This window comes from Haliaeetus albicilla, chromosome 1, assembly GCF_947461875.1.
Source record: "Haliaeetus albicilla chromosome 1, bHalAlb1.1, whole genome shotgun sequence".
In the NCBI taxonomy this organism is placed as follows: Eukaryota; Metazoa; Chordata; class Aves; order Accipitriformes; family Accipitridae; genus Haliaeetus; species Haliaeetus albicilla.
In genome coordinates this window covers 31,811,724-31,837,243 of record NC_091483.1, presented here as the reverse complement: position 1 = coordinate 31,837,243, position 25,520 = coordinate 31,811,724, and the positions used below count along the sequence as shown (strand labels likewise).

The 25,520-nt window shown below is 39.0% G+C and overlaps 1 protein-coding gene across 19 annotated transcripts in view; it reads left to right on the top strand.

Annotated features, from left to right (window-relative positions):
* The window catches only part of PDLIM5 (PDZ and LIM domain 5), a 134,035-nt gene that overhangs the window by 83,608 nt on the left and 24,907 nt on the right, over positions 1-25,520 (top strand). For 9 of the 19 annotated variants that reach the window (XM_069784339.1, XM_069784331.1, XM_069784325.1 and 6 more), the window contains 8 exons: positions 1,885-1,914; positions 3,580-3,714; positions 4,488-4,604; positions 8,475-8,654; positions 9,449-9,535; positions 10,323-10,478; positions 11,359-11,490; positions 20,647-20,831. In XM_069784339.1, coding sequence (XP_069640440.1) covers positions 1,885-1,914; positions 3,580-3,714; positions 4,488-4,604; positions 8,475-8,654; positions 9,449-9,535; positions 10,323-10,478; positions 11,359-11,490; positions 20,647-20,831 — 1,022 coding nt within the window. Of the gene's footprint in view, positions 1-195; positions 1,222-1,884; positions 1,915-3,579; positions 3,715-4,487; positions 4,605-8,474; positions 8,655-9,448; positions 9,536-10,322; positions 10,479-11,358; positions 11,491-20,646; positions 20,832-25,520 lie in introns of those variants that run through there. The other 10 variants (XM_069784373.1, XM_069784396.1, XM_069784388.1 and 7 more) reach the window with 7 other exon arrangements.

Sequence of the window (25,520 nt, the reverse complement as noted above, 5' to 3'; positions counted from 1 at the left end):
AGTTTTTCTACTGACTTTGCCTAACACTAGATCCAAGTTTTGGGCAGAGAGAAAGGCAATGTGCAGATAGAAATAGTGCATGGAGATTGCATGCTTGCTTGTGAAACTGCTTAAGACAAACTTTCCTTCTTTCTTTCCTTCTTTCTTTCTTTCTTTCTTTCTTTCTTATTTTTCTTCTGTCACTTCTTTCCACAGGGAAAAGGTTCCCATCCACGTCTTTAGCCCCAAATATACAAAATTACGTGACTGGCACCATGAAGTCTCAGCACGTGTTCTTAATGTCCAGTGATTTTACCCAAGTTGCAAAAGCAAAATATAAACGCTTCCTTCCTTTCTTTTCCATCTGCTTTGCAAAAAAAAAAAAAAAAGAGAGAGAGAGAGAGAAAAGAGAACTTATTTCACTAGCCTTACTGCGAGAGAAATTCTAGCCTTTTCTATACTTTTCTAACACTTTCCTACTGATGTATAAAAAATGAGATGAAAATGTTTTTGTGCTAATCACTAGTTGACAAAAAATACGTATTTAAAACAGAACAACTTGGGTGACTGAATCTCCCAATGTGGGGGAGGAGAGATGGCTGTTGCAGTTCTTTTTTTGCCTTAAAGGAGTAATTTGCATTGCTGAGTTTGAGTTACTGTAGGTTGTTAGAAAGCAGAAAATTATGAACAAACGAATAAGAAATTGTATTACTTTGATTTTGGGGCTGGAGGAAGAAGATGAAGAGGGACTGTATCCACTTGTTTCAAGCTATTGTACTTACCAGGATAATTATCTTGGATTTCACTAGATTTTCAGCAGGTCAATTTTAGAGTGGTTGTAAATGTTTTACAATGTAGAGCAAGAAGACAGACTGCTTTTAAGCAAATCAAAAATAAATAATAATAAAAAAAAAATCCGATGTTGTGAATCGAAGTGCAAGCTCAATATAAAGATTCTGCTGCTTAAACTAGTAATATGTTCATATTGTGGAAGACTTAGAAAAAAATGAGCAGAATGTTGCTGTGTACCTGTAAGAGCTTCAACACATCCTCTAACAAGAACAAGACAAGACAGTAGTATTTATTTATTACAGAGTGAAGCTCATAGGCTTTCTTGTGTTTATAAAAGCTTCGTGGCCCTGTGGTTCTCCTGTAAAATAATGTATTATAGTAGCTACACATTCATTAATTTATGCTTTCTGAAGCTTGAAGAGTATTTTAATAAAAGTTGCTTTTATCTTAGCTCTGTCTGTTTTTCTTTCAAGTCTCTCTGACTCCTTGAATAGTCTTCTCGTGCACGGAGCTGTAATTTCATTGCACTTTCACAGATTATAGTAAGAGAAATAATTAAATCCCTGCTGTGTTGTAGAAACAATCCGAATTGTATAAAATTACCACAGTAGTAGAGGTCCTCATCATGTTAAAAATGGGGTATGGGTTTGTGTTTGAGATGAGATTTGCAGAAATCAGTAAAATGATTGACCTTTAGTGGGGGACCACAGAAGTAAGAATTCTGCTATGTAAAACTTGCTCTTGGCTTTTGCAATGCTTATTGAATCAGAGAAGTTTCAAACCTCAAAGGTGAATTGTAAAGAACATATAAAAGCCCAGTCTTTCATAATTGCTTAATGAGAACCATTGCAATTGGTTTGTAGTTTGTGCAGCTGACCTACATGCTTTTCTGATGGAATTGGTCCTGTGAACAGATCGACATCCACTGCAAATGCTTCTGCAGACTTGGGGGCGGGGGGAGGTGGTGTGTGGGGTTTTTTTTATTCCACAACTTGGAAAATTGAAAGGAATGGAGACCTTTGGAAGCATTTTAAGCTTGTGTTTCCTTTTCAGATGGTTTATACTGCTAAACAGTGCATCAGTAGCTTATGCTATTTGTCATTTTATCTTTAGGAAAAGCCAAACAGAAAATGGAGACTTCAGGTAATAGCCAAGTTATCTAACACTAACAGTCACCGATGTGGATGCCTAACAATGCACAGCATAAAGTACAATTAGATTTGCACTGGTAATGATGGACCAAGGCATATCGCATCTTACACACCTTTTGGGTTAACTCCTTAGGGATAGTAGGGGAAAATGTTCACTTCAATAATTTCACTAAAGATTGTTTTGATGAGAAGTGTCAATTAGTATAATACCCCACCCCCACCATCGTGTAACTCAGTAGTGAGTACTGTGTTACTAAACCCAAGCATGTTACTGAGTGCACATACACCACAATATAATTATTTGATAGAATACTGCTTATTAAAGTAAGAATGTGAAGTAGTGTTAAAAATGTTTTGCTGGGTTTAAGGAATTTTTAGTGAATGGAAAGGAAGATGGGAGTTTCAGAGGGCATCAATGCAATGAAAACTGTGAAAGGATATCACTTAGACTCTCTGTAAAGTTTTCTTCATAAGGGCAGAATGGTTTGACCTTCAAGTATTTTTACGTTTTGGAGATGTCCCTAGGTAATACGAATATCTTCATGTTGGTATTTAACTTACCATTAAGTTTATCTATCTTAACAGCTCTTATCCCTTTGAAGGGTGAGCTGCTTTAGCAAGAAATGGAAGGAGAAGCCTCTCTAAATAAACCAAATGTTTCGATTAAAATTAAACATAGATAGTCATAAGGTCTGTCTATTGAGGATATGAGAATAGTCTGAGAAAGGCTACCAAAATTATTGGTTTCCTATAAATTCATAGTAACAAATCACTAGTTCCAAAAACGTTTTATGAATGTGTAAAATTAATTTCATTTACTGTTTTAAAGATTTCATCTCTTTGCCCAATATCTGCATTGCACAACACTTCTTGACGTTAAATTTTGGACTTTGTTATTGTTTCCAAAACAATGGACTGCTTTTCCATTTGCATGTAGATAACATGCCCTGGCTCATGTCTGATTCCCAGCATACATCTGATCTTTGAAAAAATATTCTGAGTGGTTTTTTATATAAATGAATAAGCTTACATTTAAGAGATCACCTGGAAAGATGAATATGACAAACAATGAAATAGAAACCTCTCTTCCATCTGTAATCTACAGATAAATATCCCAATCTAATAATATCCAACTTTTCAGGCAGGCATTATCTAAGACAAATGCCCTGTGGATTTTTTTTGTTATTGTTTATCCCTAAACTGTAACCCACTAGGGATTTTTTGTGTGGATAAAACATCAGCAGCTGGAAGGACAGGAAATAGAAGTGGAAAGCCCTCTCTGAAATGTGTAAACTGCAACTCTTAAACCAGTTACTTAAAGCTTAGAAAGGCAAAGTCTAGCCTTTATGTAAAGTTTACTTATGTGTTTTAGTAACTAATTAGTTCTAATTCTGCGGCATCCTATCTCCAAGTATGTTTTAGATGTTCACTTTTAACCATCTCCTTTTGAGCAACCAGGTACAGATTTCATTTTGGCCTTAAATTATAGAGCCAGTTCATTGTCCTGGGTGAGAGATGTGTCTGGATTTTCCAGATTTGTAGTTTAGCTAATCCATAGCCACTGGAAAATATTTGTCCCATTCTTGGTCAGTCCTGAAACAACCTGTCATAAATAATGTATTTATTTTTTTCCCCCATGTCATAAATATCTGTAAAGCATACCTGCAGATCTACCTAATGGAGCAGGAGCCCAGGATACCTGTATTAATCTGAATAAAAGCTCTGTAGCTACGCAGACTTTGGAGATGCCACCTGTACCAGAATTTCCATCTGCACCTTTACCATCTATGAGGTCTGCTCCCTTGTCATTCCTAAGTCTGTTCAATAATTTTCAGCACTTAAGGCTCCCTACTTTGTTAAATACTTAATTTTCCATGCTAATATTAAAAAAAAAAGAAAAAAAAAAAGGCAGTATTGCCTACTACTGTTGCTAATTTAGTCTGCTCAAAACTTGTGGTTGTGATTGCTTTCTACCTCGTAGTTTACTTTTGTATTTGTGTATTACAGTGAGATGTCTCACAGGTGCTTTTCTTCAAGTAGAGGGCTTTAAGACAACAATTTCTAGATTTTTTTTTTTTTTCCTATCACAACTGAAAAAAAAAGAAAGGCTATGAAAAAATATTGAGAAATATATAGTCTAACCTTCACAAAACTAATGCGCTAAAAAAGTTGCAGCAAAAAGTATATAAAACTTTGGGAGTGAATCCCCCTAGTACTTGTCTGTTTCTTTTCCAGTATTTCCTAAAAGTTTTCCATTGCATAATGTAATACTAAATGTATGTGTTCCATCTTTGTAAATTTAAAATACTACTTGGCTTTCTGAGTTCATAAGCAGCAGGACACTTCTCAACCTTCACTAAAAGTGTGACACTTCCTAAGTGTATTGTGCATCATTTTTTCGCCCTATTTGTGTTTTGCTATAAGCTCCATGGTTTGGGTTTGGTTTTTTTTCCAATCTGCTAACACTTTCATGCATAGTGTTTCCTGTTCAGCATACTATTGCAATGTGGATTAAAAACCTCTTTCTCCGTGTGTCTCCATTTGCTTTTGTTACTGTGAATGGAGTGAAAACGGTGCTAGACCAGAATGTGCAGCTGCTCTTTTGCCGATAGCAGAGTCCTCCCCTGGCAGTGTCCCCTCTCCCAGACTTTCTGAACACGTTGCTGCAGCAGATCCTGGGAGGTAAATCATTTGGAGGGTGTTTTGCTTCAGTTAACAATCTGTCTATATGTTGTTCTAGTTTAGATTTGTCTGTCTTGGGAGAGAGGGGGTTGTCTGTCATTCACTTAAAATAAAATTTATTGATCTGCCATGACTAGGGATTTTTGTGGAAATGGTAGGAGGGAGAAGGAGAAGAGAAATGAAATAAAGCTGAGCTGATTCATGAAGTCTTGTGGATACCAGTTAAAATAAGACACAATATTTAGTGTGTGTTGGTATGTTGTCAGTGAGTATCCACCCTATCACCTGGATGGAGTAACTTTTCAGTGGTCTCAACAACACCAAAGTCAATTCAGGTTTCTTCAACACACAGAAAAGTGCCTTTAAAAATCTATAAATAATTTTTAAATAAGTAGATTATTTCATTCATAGCACTATGTGGTGCTATGATGCAGTCAAAGAAAACTAGATGATTATGTGGCAAATTTCCTGTCATTGGCCTTGGATAGCTTCACTGGCACTTATCTTGGCAGACTGGTGATGTTTTGGAAGTCACCTATGGGTACTAGACAGCGACGGTAATTTTGAATATAAGTGACAGTAATTTGGAGGGTTATGATGCTATTATTGAAGGTCAATAACATTTTCTGATGGCTTGTGTTTCATAGTGCAGGAGTGGTTTTTAATTCCGGGTAAATAGTGTTCATTACACATGCAGAAGCAGAAAGTTACAACACAAAACAAAGCTGCTCCTTTAAAAATGAGAATTGAATGAACAGTGCCTGGTCTTGCCAGGCCCCTAGACGGACTTGTCCTTGTGAAAAACATACAGAAATATACTATTGCCCATACCTGTGTGGGCTTTCTGCAACTAGAAATCTAATACTAAGATTTGGGATTGACAGTTTCCCCTTTAAAACAATAGTCTCAACCAGCTGAGAGAGATGAGGTGAAACCTCACAACAAAACATGTCAAGTCTGTTTTGTTGCAGTGGCCTTTGAAGGCTTTTTTGATGTCTGGGAGAAGAGGGTACCTTCATGAGCTAGTGTGAGATTAGTCAGGAAGGGATGGTGGGTGATGACAGAGGTTTGCTTGGACAGCAGGCCAGTACCTTCATGGTAAGCTTTGGTTTGAGCCAATACAGAAAAGAAGATTTGATTGAGGTGGTTTCAGCAGCACGTTCTCTTAAATCCCACAAAGCAGATGGGGTGAGTAGTTATGACTCAGCAAAGATGAAGAATACACAGAAAAGGTGTATGGCAATATTCATGGTGTGGTTTGTTTTGTGTGGTTTTGGGTTTTGGGGGTTTGGTTTGGGTTTTTTTGGGGGGGGAGGGGGGGCGGGGGCAGCTGAGCAGAAAACCTGGGATGAAAAAGGCAGGGGGAAAAGTACTGCTTCAGTAATGGATATCTACCAATGAAACTCTAGTATGATTACACCTGCTGAGCTGCAGATGCCTTGCAGATACTACTACAACTACTGTGTTCTGAGTACCAAGGAGTTCTTACTAAATTCTAGCTCTGGATCTGTGTCCAGGGAAACAAAATTTAAATCTACTCTCACTCAAGACCTATGGCTCTAAGTTTATTATTTGGCAAAATTAACCTAGCAAGAGCAGCTTTAAAACTAGCCACAGGAAATCAGAAAGGACAGCTACGTTCATGGTGGTTCAGGATGAGAGCCAAAGTGTTTATACAAAAAGTCAAAAAAGTAGATGATGAGTATTTTCTACTCAAGAAGGGCAGAAGTCTGAGCAGCTTCTGCAGAGCTGTAGAAGGAAGCTGTAGAATTGAATGTGGGAAGGAGAACATAAATTATTTAACAAAGCTATGTAGTCTTGATTCTTTCCTGAAATCAGTGTAGCAACTATGTTTGGGGTTTATGTTTTGTTACTGAGCTGATGTTGCTGCTTTTTTATAACACCCTTTTGGGTGGGAAATACACCCAAAGCTGATCTCCAACCCCCCTTTTTTGTAAAACGGCAGCTATCAGAAATCCATATAGAGCAATTGGTGTGTCCCATGTCAGACTTTTAGTAAAGCAGAACTGGGCCATCCACAGGTCAGTAGACTTTTGCCACTAAAGCCCTGCATTTGTTGCTGGTGACTGGCACAGGTCTTTATTTTCCTAGTAGGCTCCATCTTGTCTTGGCTGGAGCTCTCTGATTTGTACCACCCACTACTGAACCACCAAGAAGGAGAAAGAGCTTGCTGTGAAATGTATGAAGGATCTGGATTTGATTACTGGATTAAAGTTAGGTTTGCTGCTTATTAGGCAGACTTCATAATATAAAGCATAATGCTTTTTTATTGTAGTTTTAGTTCTTTATTGAAAGCCTAAACTAGTCATATGGTGATACAGCCAACTACTATAATTTATAGTGTATTATTGCTCAATTTCATACATGCAATGTCCTCCTATAAGTTTAACAAAATATTTAAGAGCAATTACAGCCTTTCCAGAAAGCTGCAGAAAGTCGTCTTAAAAAGTCATCCTGGCAACTTTAGACCATGTAAACCACAGAATCTGGCACTTCCTGAGAAATATATAACTAATATAAAGCAGATCCAGTGCCAGCAAGTCTTTAGATTGCTCTTTTTTATAAATGCTTTTTACAGTAATACAGACCTACTTTTATCTTTTCTTTCAGTGGAATTATTCCTGATAGTCATAAATACAAAGACTTAGTATTAAATAGTAGGTATTAATCCTGATTTTTGTTGAGCACTTTCTGATTAGTGGACAGCCAAGAATATTCTCTGCAGAAATTGTAATCTCCAGGAGTGATTTCTTTGTCTTTTTCTAGCTACTGCCAAAGCAAATGAAAAATGGAAATACGATGAGTATGTATTTATGTATGTATGAATCAGATTTGGAGTCAGCTTGCTCTCCCTTTGGAGCCTATACCCAGTGTGTGATTTACTCCCTTTATCCTCGCCTTTTTCAAGGCCCTTTTTATGACTTACAAAACTTCACAAAACTTCACAGAGATGCTGTGTGAAGTTCTGGAGAACTTGAGGGCAGCTCCACAAAAGGGTATAATCTGTGCATACCCCTGTTCTGTCATGAATTGTTGTAACTGTTGCTGTACTCTCCTCAACTCAGACAGACCTCCTTTTTGGCAGGTTTGACATTTCTACATCAATTTTCCTAAACACCTTCCCTCGATTGTAGTGATCATGCAAAAGGGAAATTGCAAAGACAGGTGTTGCTCATTTAATTGGCAAATGAGCATCAGGCTGGGGAGAAGAGGAGGTCTCAGACTGGCCGAACTAAAACTGTCAGCTTTCATGGTTGTCTTGGTTTGGTGACAAGCAAGAGGATGTAAACTATGGGGGGAAAAAATATTGCTTTCCTGTGGTGAACGCTACTTGTCCTTCTGCTTTCTTTTACTTCTGAGAACTTTTGTTTGAGAACCCTTTGGAATCCTTACCCAAGTGCACACCTCATCACCCTGCAATTTTTCAGGTTTTAAATACCAGCAGCCAAGTAGCCACAGTGTCTAAAGTGTCATCTACTTACACTAGGTAGAGTTTCTAATATACTGATTGTGCTCTCTTTCAAGTTTGTTGTCTGTTTTTTAACGACTTTCAACTACCCAAATGGTTGGGTTTTGTGGTTAAACAAGCCTGGTTCTAAGCTCTCAAGCTTCAGCTGTAAAAGTGCTCCAAAGAACCAGTTTCAGCATGGTCTGATTCCTAGGGGATGAATATTTGGTTCATAGGGAAGAAAAAAAAGCCCTCACGTGCTATTTCTTGTTCTTAACAAAAGATTGAAGAACGCCAGCTGGAAAGAGGTGTCCATTACTGTTCAGTATTTTTAATCAAATAAGAGATTTCTTCTCCATATGTTGTCTCATTATAATTGCTTGTGAATTAACATCAACTAGGAAAATAACTGCGGAGTTGCCTGCTCCAGATGCAGCAAGCCTTTTGACAGCTGATAAAGCAAAGTGTGCTGTGGCCATGCAGACCCCCGAGCTCCCCCTGCCCACCGTCACGGCCGTGCGGCCGCCTTCTGCAACCCCACCTGTGGAAACAGCCCCTGGGCTGCCTCCTGCTCCTGCCAGGTGCATCCAAGCCAGCTGTTTTTAAAAAGGCATGATCAGAAACTATAATTTTATAATTTTTAAAAATAATTGTATAATTTATTTTTTACAACTTTATAATTTTATAATTTATTTTTTTAATGATGATGCTGTCAAGATGGAGCAGCTTACAGGTATCTACTGACCATCACACTGCCCTGGAAATTTGCATAGCAATTAGAAATTTGAGTAGCTTTTAAGCAAAAGTTAGAAAAATAATTCAAAAAGTAAAGCGGCCCTTAGATGGAGGCGGAGAAACAAGTCATGGGTAGGTGATTCAGTTGGAAGGTGACTTTGTTGTCAGGAGTTGGTGACGTGGGGTGAACATACAGTGTCAAAGTGCGGAAGAAGGTTTTGGGGGGAAGGCACAGTAGAGTGAGCACAACGTATGATGCTTTGATATTCCACATTTTATTCACCTGGCTTTCAAAGGTTAGTCACCTTTGTCACAAAATGTGTATTTTTGAATTGTCCAGTAGCCTGAAGTTTTTGGAGGAGAATAAAAGCATTAACTTGTGTAGTGACGGGACATCTAGAATACAGTGTTTACCAATAGGGAGAGAGTGAGCTTCCCTCAGTAATTAACTCTGTGGGATATTAAACCATACCTCTTCTGTTTCTTCTGGGTTTGTTTTTTGTTTGTTTGGTTGGTTTTTTATGGATAAGGAGGGCTTTTAAAAATCCTTAAATGAACTCCTCCTGAGCTTTAGTTAGCATTGCCAGAGGTGAATAAGTGTTTGATTAATGACTTTTCTTCTCTTGCTGCTTTTGGGCAGGCACGATGCATCTCTGCCTACTCACGAAACAAATTCTTTCAATAAAATCTCAAGCTGGCAGTCTAAATCATCAGTAAGTCATACAAGGTAAATCTTTTAAGGTATATCTACAGCAGACTGCTAGGTGTAAGCAAGGTTTTCAGGCAGCGTTTTTGCATTTAAATCTGAGAAGTGGTATAAAGTATAGTTGTGTAAGTGTTTGGAGTGTTGATTTCTGAAATTATTTTAAAAAATACACAGCAATTCTGGGGATAAACTTGAAATTTTAAAATAAGAGTCTGAGTTATAGATTCACCACTGTAGGAACTATTTTGGAGCCAGTCTGGTTCCCCCCCCGCCCCCGGCCCCGTTCACATTCTTCCCAACCCAAATAAATAAGTAGAGGAAATGAAAAGGGGTGAGGAGCACACTGAATTTGGTAAAGGTGGCTAAGAATAGACCTGCTGAAGTTATATCAGCAAATATTCCAAAGTTTTCCATGTTTATTATTTATTATGAAAAAGAAGAGAAGCTAAATGATCTTCAGGGCTTTTTCTGTCAGGACCGTGGAGACTTAGGTGAATCCGCAGGGAGTGTCCTGGGCCCTCATTCAGTGGGAATGACCCAGGGGTGCACGACAGAGTCTGGGATGGGGAATATGAAAGCTGGTAGATGCTGAATGCTGACTTGATGAGGGGAAAGTTTTATTTGTGGGTGAAATCAAAACTACTGTTTTCTAGACTGAGTATTCAAGTGGCTAATACATTGCCTGATGTCTCTGTGAGCTGGGAACCTACAATTGCATAACTTTCCAGCAGTTAGTGCGGTCCGGTATTGTGCTGTGTCTCTGTCAATCTTTCCTGCTTTCTCTGTTTTCTCCTCTGTTGGCTCAAAGCTTTTGTGCTAGAAAAGTACTGCTAGAAAACCCTTTGGGACGTCTGCCCAAGTTTGGACCTGCTCCTCTTCCCGTTCTTTCTCCTTTCAAGCAGAGATCAAAAATTAAGAGCATGGCTGCTGCTGCCGTGTCTGCTGCTGTTGCTGTCCGGGCCAGGTAGATACCAATTTTAAAAGAAACATTTTATAGCTTGGTTTAAGAAAGTTCAAGCTCATACAAGAATAATCAATCCCTGGCAGGGTTGCAAAATCAGCTCTTTCACAATAGCCTGGTGGGCAAATTGTTAGAACGTGTCCAAGGCTCCCTTGCCCTATTTTTAGCTTAGCTGCAGACTGCTGCTCTGAACCTTGGTGAGTAATTCTGTGTTTCTTATCCTCATGATATCTGTTTTATGGTTCAGTCAGTAAACTAACTGTAAATAACAATTGTGTTACATAGGTGACAAAGAATAATCTGCATTTTTTAGTAACTTTTTCATGCTTGAAGACAATAACTCTCTGAGTTCCATCTAAATCTTTAATGCATTGCTTTTTATAAAGGCTTACTTAGACCAGTGGTCTCAATTATTTTGATGATGTATTCTTATCAGTAAAAAATTTTTGAGCATGCAATATATGTATATTTATGTATTTCTAAATTATATGAAAGTCCTAATGTACTAATACATTATGTACATTATAAAACATACCCAAGAGCAGAAATTAAAAAAGGATGAGAAAAAAGATGAAATAAACACTATTTTCAAAGTATATTCTATTTTACTTTATTAGTGATAAAAATAAAGTAAAATTAAAAAAATTCATCTCACACCCTAATAGGTTGTCTTGTGCACCCCTTGTGGTGTGCAACCTCCACTTTGGGGACTGCTTAGTTTGACATAATTTCTACATCAGTTATCCTAGGTTCAGTTTCTCCATACTGCTACAGAACTTACAGGCTTTTTATAAAGGGTTTTTGGGTTTTCAGCGGTCCCAGCCAACTTGATCTTTGTTTGGTCACCTAGTTTGTTTACGTGGTCTTTTTGAACGCTTGCTAGACTCTCCGAACCTAGTGTCTACCGCTCGCTCTTGGATGCCCTGCTCATCACGCCTGTCACTAAGCCTCCTCTGCAGGCCATCGGGCCCTCCAGGAAGTCCACGAGTGCTCTGGAGTTGCAAAAGAGCAAGAGGTATTGTCCGAGTGTGGTGCACGGTTGGCACTTAGGACTCGCAAAAACTGGCTTCTCCTTCAAAGCCTGTTTCTGTTGTCTGCACGCTTGAAGCAGCCTGCCTGTTGTGGTCTTTGGCATGAGGTCACCAACCCCAAATCCTACTGGTTTCACGTCTTTGCAGAACTAATCTGCACCCTGGCCCTGCCAATGGTGTTTCTGCAAGTCCACCGTACTAAGCAAAGGTTTCCTCACTGGCATCGGGTGCCCTTCTGAAAAACACGGTGCTGTTTGTGTTGCGTTGCAAACCTCCGAGGGAGACACCATCACTCTCAATAGCCGACTGGAGAAGAAACAAGACGCTCTGGCTTGAAACCTCTGTCCAGGTGAATTATTTGCAACAATTCCTTGGGCAAGTAACTGGCATGTTAGGCTGCGAGGGTGCTCTGGGATCGAAGAGCTGCTATTTTTCAAAGCTCACTTTTAATGTGTAAAATCAAATAATTGGCATGCGGTGCAAATAACTATTTTAAAAATTATTTGCTGTCTAGGCCCTTTGTTCCAGTGCTGATTCTGTTCAGTGCACAGGACTTCTTGTTCTCGTTTCCTGACCGCAGCTATGTTAATGCTCGCTTCTGTGGAAAGATGCTTTTATGTAATAGACTTCAGCCTCAAAGGCGGAAATCTATTTGGTTATTTTACAGGAAAGTATGTATTAAGTTGTACTAAGGAAGAAATAATTTGTGGGTTTTCATGTACTTATTTGCATTTTCAGAAGAGTAAAACCCTTCTAGAGATAAAGCCCAATTATAAGTAGAGTTAAGATCCACTTGATGTAGAAACTTCTCTTGAGTAAGAAGTATTAGTTCTTTCCCTCCTGTTTCATGGCTTCCAACGTGACCTCAGTCACTAGAAAAGGCTAAAGTAGCCCTAACCTTGTGGAGGGGAAATGGTAGTTAGTAGATACAAACAGACAATCTGAAGTTGTATCAAAATTTCTAATTTTGTGGCATATCTACTTTAAAAAGAAAAAAAATTAACAGAATTATAGTGATGTAACACACCCTTAAATATTAATTTTCTTTTCGCCACTGAATGACACTTACTAGGAAATCTTTTTACGTATGTATCCAAAGGGAAAACCTCTCCAGGGGATCTGATACCTGTGCACTATGGGTAAAGTCCAGGACATGCTGCCAGCAAGACTTTATTCTTTAGCTGTGGTGGTTTTTTGCTGATACTTTTGTAGAGCCAATAATGGTTGTGAAAGTGAGTTCCCTGACTTCCCTTTTGTTTTTTACTTCACTCACTAATGTGCATTGTTATGGCATAAGCTGCAAATGAAGGTAGATTGTTACAAGAATGGAAACATTCCCTTCCTGACTCCGAAACTGGCTTCATGTTTATCCGTTGTTTGCTCACTACATGGGGAGAAACTCTTCTGGTTTTGAAGGTTTATTTTTGGAGATGGAAACACTTATTTCTGCTAGAAAGTTGAGATTCCCGAGCTGGCTCTGTTCAGCTGCTGTCCCTTACGAGTACATGGGTCTGTTGGGAAAGGTAAGGAAGCAATGGAGAACTTCTTTTGTCCTGCCATAGTTAAAGTGCAGGTTTGGAGGTTTTTCTCTGTTTTGCTTTTCCAGAGGGCAGAGCTGGAGAGAGATGTGCTGGGGCCAGAAAGTATACTGGGAGTACAGAGACCATATAAGCCTGCCCAAAAGACCTTATCAGTATTGGATATATTAAGATCCAGGTTGAACAGCTTGAAATATACATCCATAGATTATTAGGGGGTTTCTAATGTTATTCTAAACTTGTGAAAAATAAATTTTCTCTTAAACCATTGTAATAGCCAGGTTATCCTGGTTCGGGTTGCTGCATATGGGTTGTGGCATAAGGCTATACAGGAAGCATATGATTTTCAGGCTGTAGGGTATGACCTAATTTGGGAAATGTGATGTAACTACCATTAGTCTGAGAACATTATGCATAAACGGCATTTTTTAAGGCTTTTTCCCAAAATAACTGGTGTTGATCTGAAGATACCGTACAACATACCAGGGTAATGATTTCTGTTTTCCTTACTATCACCTTGAGCTGCCAGCACCGGTAAGGAGGAAGGGGTTGCCAGTAGATGGAGCTGTAGAAATGAAGCTTGGTGCTGCCTCATCCTAGTGAATAAAGGAGCATAGCCTTATTGTATGGCTTGAGAAACATGCAGGAAAAGGAGATAAAAGAAGATAAATTATGCTTACAATTTACTGTCAGTAAGTACATATTCTCATTTAAGTTCAACAAAGATCAAGCAAAATTAATTACGTCAGAAAAAAGAAAAATGTAACAGACTTGAGAGAAATGACCCCAATGAGTGTGAGAAACTAGATGTTAAAATGTCTTTGCATTACTGTCCATCTAATGACATATTGTAATATGTACGCGAATGTAACGCTGAAAAAGTATTTTAAATGACAGCTCACTTCATGCCACAACACAAGAGTTGATAAGGAAGGAGATCTGAAATCTTATGTCCCATAACTAAAAAACAACTGGGTCAACCAAGAAAGCCAAGTAAATAAGCTTAAACAACTTTGGGGTTTGTGTTTTCTGGCTCTATCTTGTATAACTTTCATGAAAAGGTAGTGAATCTATTTTACCAAAGTAGCTTAGGCTTATTGGCATTATCTCAGGGGAAAAACTCAAGAAGGTTGTAGCTATAGCAAAAGCAGGGGTTTGGTTTTGTTCTGCAGTAGGGTTGCTCAAAAAATATTTCCCTTCTCTTCCTCTCACTTCACTGTCTCTGTTCCAAAAAGCTGGCTGTCTTAAACTGCTCAGTACTGGGTAGCTGCCAGAGAACTTGACCTTTTCCTGACTTAATATCTGTTATTAACTAGCCTGAAGTGGTGCTGAACAGCACACATTTTCTTCCCCTACCAGACTCCTCAGAAATGGACTTTTTTTTGGTATAACAACCAAGAATTGTTTCACTAAGCTGTGTTCATCCTGATGGCAATGGAGATAACCTTAAGTTCGTTGGGGTTTGTGTTTTTTAACAGGTGACATATAAGCAGCAAAGGAAATTATGTGTTTAATATCTTGCATTTCCAAGAATTGCAGCTCTGCCCTAAAATTAAATTGCATTGCAAAAACACTGTGAAATTTTGGGAGATGCTAGCAAGAATGGGCATTGGCATGGCTTTCGCTTTATCTACCTGACATTATGCCATCCATGTACAAGTACTTGAAAAGAGGATAGTCTGGCCTTGTGAGATAAACGGTGTTGGCTCTGAGAGAATACTTACTCTGAAAGATGCTTTGAATTGCTTTTGTGTAGAGCACTGCTTACGGAAGGGTTACATACTTCCTCATTGTAACTTGATATGGAAATACCTCCACCCACACATACCTCTACTCTTTCTTTTTATTATTTTATTTTGCATTTTCTTCTTTCTTGCAAGTTATTAGAACACTGCTAGGTTAACACAAAATGTAAATACTGTTTCAAAAAGCTGACTGAGACCATGGGTTTGCAGTAGGGGTAGGAACAAGGTCAGCACTCAGTATTTCTTGTCTGCTGTTTCTCTATTGTTACATCAGAAAGCCCTTGCAAAAAGGTGTATGTATTTCCCCTGTTCATGGGGTTTTGTCATCATTCTCATACCTGGCTTTTTCTGGCCTCCTATATATGTCTTCAGCTAACGTGTATTTTGATACTGGACAAAATACATCCTGTGATGTCTACAACTTAACATAGCTTAAAACAAGAAACTGAGATCTGAGATTCAAGTTTTATCTCAGCCGTGCTAATACCTTGCTGTAAAGCTTTGGAGAAGCATCTGTGTAAGAGTTTACTTGGTCTTAAGGCAGACAAATTGTTCTTTTCTTACTTTGAAGTTGCAAAGTTTCTTTAGTAGAAATGTTTCAACAAGTTCATATTAAAAAATTTCTTTTTTTTTTTTTTTTTTCCCCTTCAGTGCTATATCAAGCACTGCATGTATATTTTAGAAGCCATTTATTCAGGTTTCTGCAGCGTGCTGGATGCCTGCTTGGGGTTAACAGACAACCAACAGGCAGCAATGTGTAATGCAAGGGAAGTCTTACTTTTTTGTTTAACTGTTTTGGTTTTAGAAGCCATAAAGCAGAATCAAGGCTATCATGTTCCACTTGGCTGTGCCAGAAACCGAGGAGAGTGATTTGCTCACATCTTTTCTTTTTTTTTTTTTTTTCTTTTTTTTTCTGTTTTTGTCTTTAAAGATTTAGTGTTCTTAAGGGAAAATAACCTCACAAAATTCCTGGCCATCTGAAGAAAGCATTTACAGACTATGTCTTAGATACTACATGACCTCTCCTGTCAGCAAGCTTCCTCAGACCACAGGGGATTTGCTCCTGACATGCAGTCATTCTGGACAACAAGTGGGAGTTAAAATATCATTTATAATCCAGAGAACTATTAGGAAAATACTGATATACCAGACTGAGCTTGGGGCTCAAGTGATGATGTTTACAGATGGATAATGTGGCATCTTGGCTTGCACGAGGATAAAGTCCACCAGTCCTCTTGAACCTGCTCGGGAAAGTCTGAGAGGCTTGGCCTTTGTTACCATTTTAGTGGTGTTAGAAGTTACACGATGACAAGCTGTATTTCATTTTCAGTTAGGGTCTTAGCTTCTCCTTTGGCTAATAACAACATGATACATAGTTATCTTGTCTCAAGTGTGTGTGAAGAAATTCTAGGCAGCATTATATAGGAGTTTCCATGGAAGGATGGAGGGAGGTTTAGGCATCTATAGCCCCAGGCCATATGTTTTTCTTCTCTTGGATTTTGGCGGGGGGGCATCAAAACCTCTAAATACATTCAGAGGGATTTTCCAGTGCAAATTTCTTAAAATGCCTCTGAAATGTGTTCAGCCTTGTCTTGGTGCACCTGATTTTGGGAAGGAAGTGGGTGTGGTACCAGATGCAAATATCCTAGAGTGGCCTCTGAAAAACTGGTGCTCATTTCACGTGTGACCTGGACTCGCTTCCTCCCCACCAGGTTCCTTGCCCACTGCCCCTCTGTAGCATCCAAGAAGCTCTCAGTACCGTGTTCAGCGGTAGGACAGTCATCTGGCAAATGTCTTTTTCTCCCTGTCCTCCCACCAAAAACCAGAATGTAATACAGTGTTTGGTATTTGGGGACGAAGATGAGGAGGAATAGCAGAGGAATTATTACTTGCTTTTTAGTCTGTTTTGCCTGTTTCCACCGTGCTTTTGTGGATCAGGAAGGGGTAAGTCTGAGGAGCCTGTTGTGAGCTCTGGATAAAGTTTGCACTGGCACTGGAGCCCTGTGTGTGTGTCCCCAAGTCTCAGACCGGCCCCCCAGAAAGTTCTTTCTTTTCCATACATGTCCTTACTCTGATAGAATAGGGTTCCACTGTGCCGGAGTTGTCCTCCATGGAAATTCAGGAGAGTATGTCATATATGAGCTAGCATATGTCAAAGATAGAGAGGTGTCTTCGGCTTTCTTCTTTACTGGATGTTTTTCCTGGACTGTTTTTGCAATCTGTTTCCCTTGCAACACAATTCCAAGATTATTTTGATTAATCTTCCCATAACTTATTAATTAAACACATTGTGGGTTTTCAGGACACGAGACTCGGAGTCAGTCAGGCTCACGTTCCACTGTTCCTTCATTCTTGCATTGTTGAAACCCCTTGCCCAAAGCTTGACAGCAGAGCATTCACATCTTGCAAGCAACATCATCTTTCTTAAAATGGATGTGACTCTTGGTTACATTAGTTTTCATCATGGTAAACTTTCTTTTTTGCTGTAAGTACTCATCAGGTGGAGGAGGAATGATTTAAGAGTTATGAAACAGAGTTAAAAGGTTAAAGCTAGAGTTAGAAGGAGGCTTGTCATTAATAACAGTACAAGTGTTTTGACATCGAAATGTGCTTGACCTGAACCTGACCTAGAAGTATCATCTGGGAAGCCTGAGAAAGCTACTTATGTGGAGCTTGGTAAATATGTAAGGTTTGTCATTCCTCCTTTAGTTTTCTAGTGATGACACTGAAAAGTAGATGGGAGCTCTCTTCCCTAACCGATGCATTTTCTTGAATTTCTGTATGTACTTTTGTCTCTTCAAACTGTAATTTCTAGGTAATGAATCTTGCATCGTCATTGTACAATATCCTAGTGAGTTACAAAATACTAGTAGGACTAATTGTGGATATTGTACAGCCACTTTGTAGAAGTTAAGTGCGCTTCTGAAAAGATACATAGCTATATTTATAAAGATGGTTAAAAATAATAGGAGTTTGATGTTTCTCAGTGTAGAAGACCATAAAGTAAAATGTTGAGGAATTAATTTTGAAGCATGAATTTGAAGAAGTTTACTATTTAAAAGGTTGAATGTCTCCAGGGTGCAGCACTTCTTTGAAAGTGAGACAAAGGTGGATCTGTCTTTCTACAGAGAATGCTACACGTGCGCTCCCAGGCAACTGTGTGATTAGAGGCTGTAATTCAGGAAAACCGGTGTGTGCACTATTTCCTGCAGCCCACCATAGGTGGGCAATATCACACTGGAGAGACTTGCCAAGCTGCAGTAGTAGCCTGCCTGTTAAATTAACAGGCTGTAGTGCTGGCTTGAGTTTATTCAACTCTGGCTTGAAAGAACCAGGCACAAAGTACAAAGGGTGTCCAAGATTTCTCAGAAGTTTTGCCCTGAGGCCAACACAATCCCCTCTATCAATGATGGCTTCAAGCTTTTCCCTTGGGAAGCTTCTCTCTAGGATAGGCTCCTGGCATATAAACCACAAGAGGTGATTAAAAAAAAAAAACACACAGGTGGTTTTATAGCTGGGCTTATCATTGTCTTTTAGTTTGGGGTCATTAGGATTCACCGAATTTCTAAATGAAAGCCTAAGTGTCTCCAATAATCCATTGCTTCAGGAACTAGCATGCCACGACATTCACAAGTCTCAGAATTAAACCATGAAAATGTCAACAGTGTAGGTACCAATCAGCATTACAACTAGCCTTGTGGGCATGCATCAGTGTCTGCTTCCTTGCCTATATCTACAATAAAGCTGTAGTTTGTCAGCAGCACACCTCAGGCATTTCTACATTTTTCTCTCCTTCTGCCTGAAGGATACCCTTTTTGCTTGTCTTGCATCCATTTTTGCTTAAGTAGCCTCTTCTGTGTAAAGACAGTTGCTGACTCAGTAGGATTTTCTTATTTATGATTTATATGATCCAGACAAAGGCAGTAAAGAGGTTCTAGACATGAAGAGTGATTTGAAAAATGGTGATAAGTCTTTTGGATGGAGGAAGAGGAAACTTTCTGGGTTTAGGACCAACAGTGTTTTGAGGAATTCTTAAAGTTGTAATGGTGCTCTGCCCTGGAGTAGATTTGATGGGCTACGTGTCAAATGTACTCAATGGTACAGAAAGATGTTTCTGTGACACTGAAGTTGCAGTCATGCACTTTTTTCATAGTGGAAGCCAATCCTAAACTACCTTGTCATCTTCAACCCACTGAGCTGCTATTTCATGTCAAAAGATATCTTCCTATCCTTTTTCTTTCAGTCTGCAGCAGTGCTTTTATGCAAAATATGTCCACTGCCTCAAAATCTGTTGTTAAAGAGACTTGTATCCTAAGTCTAATGTGTACCTTAAATGCCTCCATTTGTGCTATACAAATGTCTTTAAATATCTTTTAACATTTGAACGTAACAGAATGCAAGGTCTCACTCTGTGCTTCACTGGGCTTGTGCATGCTGCGTATAGCAAATCCATCAGAGTGTCAGTTCGGCACAGCTACTGCTGTTATCAAAAGCCTACAAATGCAATAGCTGTTACTCATTAAACTGAGCATTCAGATATATTCTCTAAACTGGGAATCATTTTTTTATCCCTTACCCAGGAAAAGATTTTAAATACATCAATTATTAACCCTGTAAATCTAGAGACAAAAAAATCAAGGTTATGAACTTGTGTTTTAGCCTCATGGTATGTTCAAGTTCTTGCATGTCGCATGGGCAAGGCAATATCGTGCGTGTGCAATACTTGTAAAGTAAAAATAGCTCAAGGATTTTTACTTTGTGAACTTGGCACAGTTTATAATTCTGTGAATGACCCCGGTGAAATATGCACGATGCACATGTGCTGTAAATTTGTTTTTCTTCAATAGAGGAAAGAATACAAGGCTTCTAACATGTTAACTGATGGGTTTCCAGACTGCACAAAATATGTATTTGGAATTGTTTTGGCTGTATTTCGCAACGTTGTTGAGTTCATTTCCTGTTTTGTGATCCTCTTAGTTTGCAAATGACCTTCATTAGCAATTACTCCTCTACTTTGAAGGTTTTTAATGAAAATATTTGTTTTCAGTTTCCCAAAGGCAAATATCCATTATATGAATACCGTTACACTGCATTAAAAATTTGTTATGTTAACTTTCTTATTTTTGAATAGCCTCTGGAAATGAGAAATGAGAAATGAAAAATTTTCCTGCTGGCAATGTAATTACTGACTACTTACACTCTACATGAATTGTGATTAAGTGCAGTTTTCATCACGTGTGTTTTTAAATAGCTAAAAGAGTTTTGCTAACCCTGAAAATATAAAAGCAGCTGTAAACTGGTCTAAAGAGGCAATATAAAATATTGCGCATGTTGTTAATGAATAAAGAAACTTATAGCTCTTTTAAAATACTTAATCATTTGGGGCAGCCATGGCCCATAGAAGAAAATTGCGTTTAATTCAGTCACTTTTAGATTGATGACTTTTATTAAGATCTACAAGTATAATCTGACTATACGACTATTTGCCTACTCTCCAAGGATAAAAAAAAGTATTGAAAAAGTCTGGGAGGTTACCAAAGTTACAGTAAGGGTTCTGCTTTAGTCTGTATCATGCCAACGCTTAATTATTTTAAGTGGAAATTGTGAAGTGATTTAGTTGTCGGTATTGACTTTTGGCAGAAATTACTCAAGTGTCCAGTTCTTAAAAAAACAGCTTGAAAATATAACTTTCACAGCCTTGTCCTGGGGTGATCACCGCAGCATCAGTGATGATAGAATAGTGGGTGCTGCTCTGTTGCACCAAGGTGCAGGAATGTCACTCCACATCTCCATTTCACAAATTCTCTTGTTCTAGCAAGAAATGCATTTTATTTTTTCCTCCCTCATTTCTGAACAGTGATTCCCTGGAGGCTACCCAGCCTGCTGCTTTTACGGCCACCTCGGCGAGGAGCGTGCCCACCTGCCCAGAAGACGTGGATGCGAGACCTGCTCCCGCCAGCACCACATCTGCTGCAGCCCTCAAGCCAACGGGACCCCCAGGTGCTGCCAAGTACTCAGGCTGGCAGCCTGCAAACCAAGCAGGTAACTTTCAGTGAGGCTTTTTCTTGGTCGCTTGAAGACCTTTGGGTAGCTCAGGAATACATACTTCACCGTGGGTGTAAAAACAGCAGCCTTCAAATGGCTGTTTGTGTGTTTTGAGTACAGGCCAGCGTGTTTAGAAAAGAGGAGAAGAAAAACAGATCTAGCAGGTTTAGTAAACTGGTAGCCCTTTGTAAATCGCCTCTTAGATGTAATTGGTTTCACAAACAAGCAAAATCAGATGTCTCTGACCTCTATTAAAAGCATATATACTAATCACATGTATAAACGTACCTCACAGTTTCAACTTGGTGGTTCCCATGTGACTGTAAATTCAACAAAGCATATGTCATGCTGTTTCAGGGGTGGGAATATTAACAGACGTGTTTTCCAAGTGATCTTTTCTGAAGTAGGTGTTAATTTAAAAGAAAAAAAAAAAAGAAAAAAGGCTGAAACATTAGAGTGGTTATGTATTTGACATTTGTAGGTTTTATTGGAGCAGGGTGCCAGAGTATTGCATAGGTTTGTGATATGGAGATTTGTTTAAAGGTGGGTTCTTGCAAGGACAATTTCCATACGTACATTCAAAGGTAGTAGCTTAGTGATTCTCTCACCCTTTAAACCTGCATCAAAATGTCTTATGTCTGGAAAGCATGCCATTACCTTTATGAACACTCCTATGCTACAATGATATCTGTATTAAAACATGCAACATGTGTAACTGTGTACCTGTATTTTCATAATATTACATGCAGTAATTTGGGGTAATCTTTTAATGTAACTTGTTTCTTAAACTGAATCAGTCTTTGGTGTTGAACTAAACTTGAGTAGTAATTTCAGAGGACCTGGGAAATAATTAAGCTTTAACTGAAGATTTTTCTTGTAAGAATGAGATGAATATTTTTGATTTTCTTTCTGACAGGATCCAAGATGCTAAGTAGCTTTTTTTTTTTAGTTCTACTGTTAAGGGTTTTCCCTCTTTAAATGTATATCCAGTCTGGAAAAGGCCCTCGCATAAAAATAAAGATAAAACATTTGGTGTTAATGCTGTGTGTTTTATAATGGCTTTGGCACATCTAGCTAAATTACTGTTGTGCCTGGTAATAAGTATATTTATTTTGTTTGGGACGTGCAGTTCTGCTAGCAAACCTCAAGATGGCAATACACAGTCATTTCTACACTTCCCTGTCAAATATTGAATATATTCTTAAGGAATAAGGTAAAGACTTAAATTTAGATCAGTTTAATTCTAGCATTGTTTTACTTCTTTGAGTTAGCTATCATTAGAGGGGGGGAAAAAAACCCAACTCTCTTTAAAGTTACATTTTTGGTAGCATGTGTACTTCAGGCAAATGTTTGTGGGAATATCATAATCCTGCATTTTTGTAAGTGACTGATTGTGCTCCATGTTTGACGTAACTCTCTTTCTGTCTCACCAAGTGATAAACTTATTTCACTTGCCCAGAAACTACCTGTCAGCTTGGGGTTTTAGTAGTACCACACCCATTTTCAGTATGTTTGTAGGTGTTTCACTGCTAAATCCTACTAGCATGCTTTAGTATTAATACAAGTCTGATGTTTGAAATGGACTTTTATTTATTTATTTTTTTTAAATGATGGACACATGAAGGAGAAAGATTTAGAAGGATGAATTAAATTACAGTTCCATACTTCTCTGAAAATCTGTGCCCATTCTCTTGAATAATGTGAAAATCTCCCCCCCTTTTTTTTTTTCCCCACATTAAAGGTACCAAGTAGGTAGGTGAGGGGGAAAGCCAGCCAGAGAATTTTTGGTTGTTATATTCCAGAATAGCTTAACAAAACGTTATGGAATTCATAGTGCTAAAGAAGCTGGTGAAAGGCAGTGGTCATGAGGATTCCAGCTCTGTGCTGCCTTGCTGTAGGGTCCTGAGATGCACTGCTTAACTTCCAAAGAAGCAAAGTCATTACTTCCTCCAAAAATACTGGGGGGGAAGGGGAGAAATAAAAACTGTAGGGGAAAGAGGCGTTGAAAACTCAAAGTTTCCTAAAATGGGAAAGTGCAGGGAGGAAAACACTGCAGTGTAAATGGCAGCTGCCTGGGAATTAACAAAGGCAGGAGAAGGTATGATGTCCCAGATGCTGGAGGAGCTTCGGTTAGCGTTTGCATCTCAGGAGTGTGAGGAGTCACGCGCTGCCATGGGAAGCTGGTCTGCGCTTGTCCCCGCTATATGGAGATGCTTGCTGAAATGGTGAGGAAGAATGGACTATTTGAAGATGTCAGAATGCTCTTGGATTTTGTTCATCTTCTACATTATCTGACTTCATCAGTCTGAAGGCACCTTCATCTTACTGCAGAGTCTGCAAATGAGTGAAGAAGTAACGTACCTAGCACACCTGCTCGCCCAATTTCTGAGTTGAAAGGAAGTGTTTCGTGATTTAATTGAATTTCCAACAGTTGCCAAGGTGCTGGAGGATTGTCCAGAGGTTATCTGACAGGTTTCACTGTAGGTCTGCCCTGTAAACCTGCCCTAGGCTCTCCTCTGTTTTTATGTGCCATGCATTGCCCATGTCATTTGAGTTGGTAATGCAAAACTAGCAGATGGGAAAGACCTAAGCATGGTTACAGGAGAAATGGGATCAGCATTTTTTTTCCTCAGGCCTATATTCTACACAAATAAAAATATCCAAGGTTTTGCTGTACCTGACCTTATTCAGTAAGGCCGAAACCAGCAGTCTGACAGGTAAAACTGTTTCAATACTTGAGTCTTTTGATAAAATTAGCCACATGCTGAAGAAGAAGAAAGACTCTAACTGTTTCAGTGCATGTTTGGCGTTCAGTCGTTAATTGTGCTGTTTGTTTGCAGTCTGTGAGCATGAAGTTTTCTTTAAAGTAAAATTGCCAGTGCTTCACAAGCCAAACAAAATTTGGCTTCGTGGGTTGTAGGCCTGACAGAATTTTAAACAAACAAAACCCCCTTGATTTCAAAGTTGAAGTCTAGCTTCGGAAATAATTAGAAGGAAGACATAATCTTATGTAAATGTGTATATGAGTATGCTATTAATAGCAGAAACTTATTTGGGGTATAGTTTTGTAGCTCTAATAGCACTCGCCCTTCTAATGAACATTGTATATAATACCAAGTTGTTTCCATAGCAAAGCAGGCATGTCGCAGGATTTTGTTTGAGTCTGGGGCAGCTGTAATCTGCTGTTTGATGGTGTGGCTTGAATATTACCACTGATTTTATTTATTAAGATGTCTGACTACACAGATCAGTCATTTGGTCAGGCAGCATCTTTTTGTTTATTAGCTGGAATCTCTCTTTCTTGGATAGGCCACCAGAGAATACCCTTATTTTTTTCTTTTAATACAAGTTACACGGTTTCTTTTTTTGGTTTCAGTTTAGGGTTGGGGGGGGGGGGGGGGGCGGTGTCCTTTTTTTTCCCTTTTTTTTTTTCTTTTTTTTTCCTTTTTTTCTTTTTTCTTTTTTCCTTTTTTCCCCTCCTTTTTCCCCTCCTTTTCCCCCTCCTTCCCCCCCCTTTTTTTTCCTTTTTTTCCCTTTTTTTTCCTTTCCTTTTTTTTTTTTTTTAATTTGAGATTGTGCAGAGATGCCTAAAGGTGTCAGAAGGTTTTTGTTGGAACTGAGTTATGAGCTCTATTGATCTCTATTTCATGACCTGGCAAGAAAAAGGTGTGAAGGAAAAAGATAGTCTAAAATGAATGGCTGGGATAGCGAACCTGGAGATGCTTCAGGCACTGGGTTTCTCTGCACAGCAGTCAATTGTGTTCCAAGTGATCTCACAGTCATAGCACTCTTGGAGCTGAACTATGCCCATCTGCTGTTGGGGGGCACTCATGGGGTACCCACAAATGTTACTAGGCTAGTCACCCACTGTGAAGGTAACAGAGGTTTTATTCCCCTTTGAAATAAAATCCTGATATTGAAGGATTCCTCAGTGGTTTGGTAGAGGAAATGAAGGACGGCTGCCTCATGCTTTCTTTTAAGGCATGGGTAAGAAGCTGGATAAGCAGGATAAAAGCCTGGCTTGTCAAACAAATGAAAAAAGTCTGATCTTTGGGGCATGGGTACACAAGGAGTTGAAGATGGAGGGCAGGTGGGGCATGCGCACAGTGCAGCAGTAGCATCTGCCTGGATAGTGGTTTCCAAATTATGCATTTGCTATCAGTCTCTCTTGCCTGTTTTGTTGATTTTTTTCAATTGTTGAAATAAGCCAAATTGTGGCTGTTACTGTGTGTTAAGTGTACAGGCTAGAATTTATAATAGTTCTCACTTAATTTCTGTTGAGCTATGATGTTCTGTTCACCCACCAGAGGGAGAAGCTTTTTGCAAGATTATATTCAATTTAAAAAAAAATTACTCAGAACATCCTAGCTACATCTCAGTGAGTTATTCTACTATTTGATAGCTAACTGTTACCCTATTCTTACGTAGCATCGCTCACCCCCAAGGAACCCCAAAGCATTTTCCAGTCCCAGTACTGTGTGGAAGCACACAATGCATGCACAGGAATAGCTTTCACCCACCACCACCATGCAGTCACTTCTTGGGTGAAACGTAACAGCTGCTTGTCAGCACACTGTAACACTCCGCGGCACCTTGAAAGGAAGTGAATAGCACCGTGGCAAATTGAAACTGCTGGGACAATTTAAGAAAGTATAATTACCCAGTAAATGCAGTTACACAAACTGG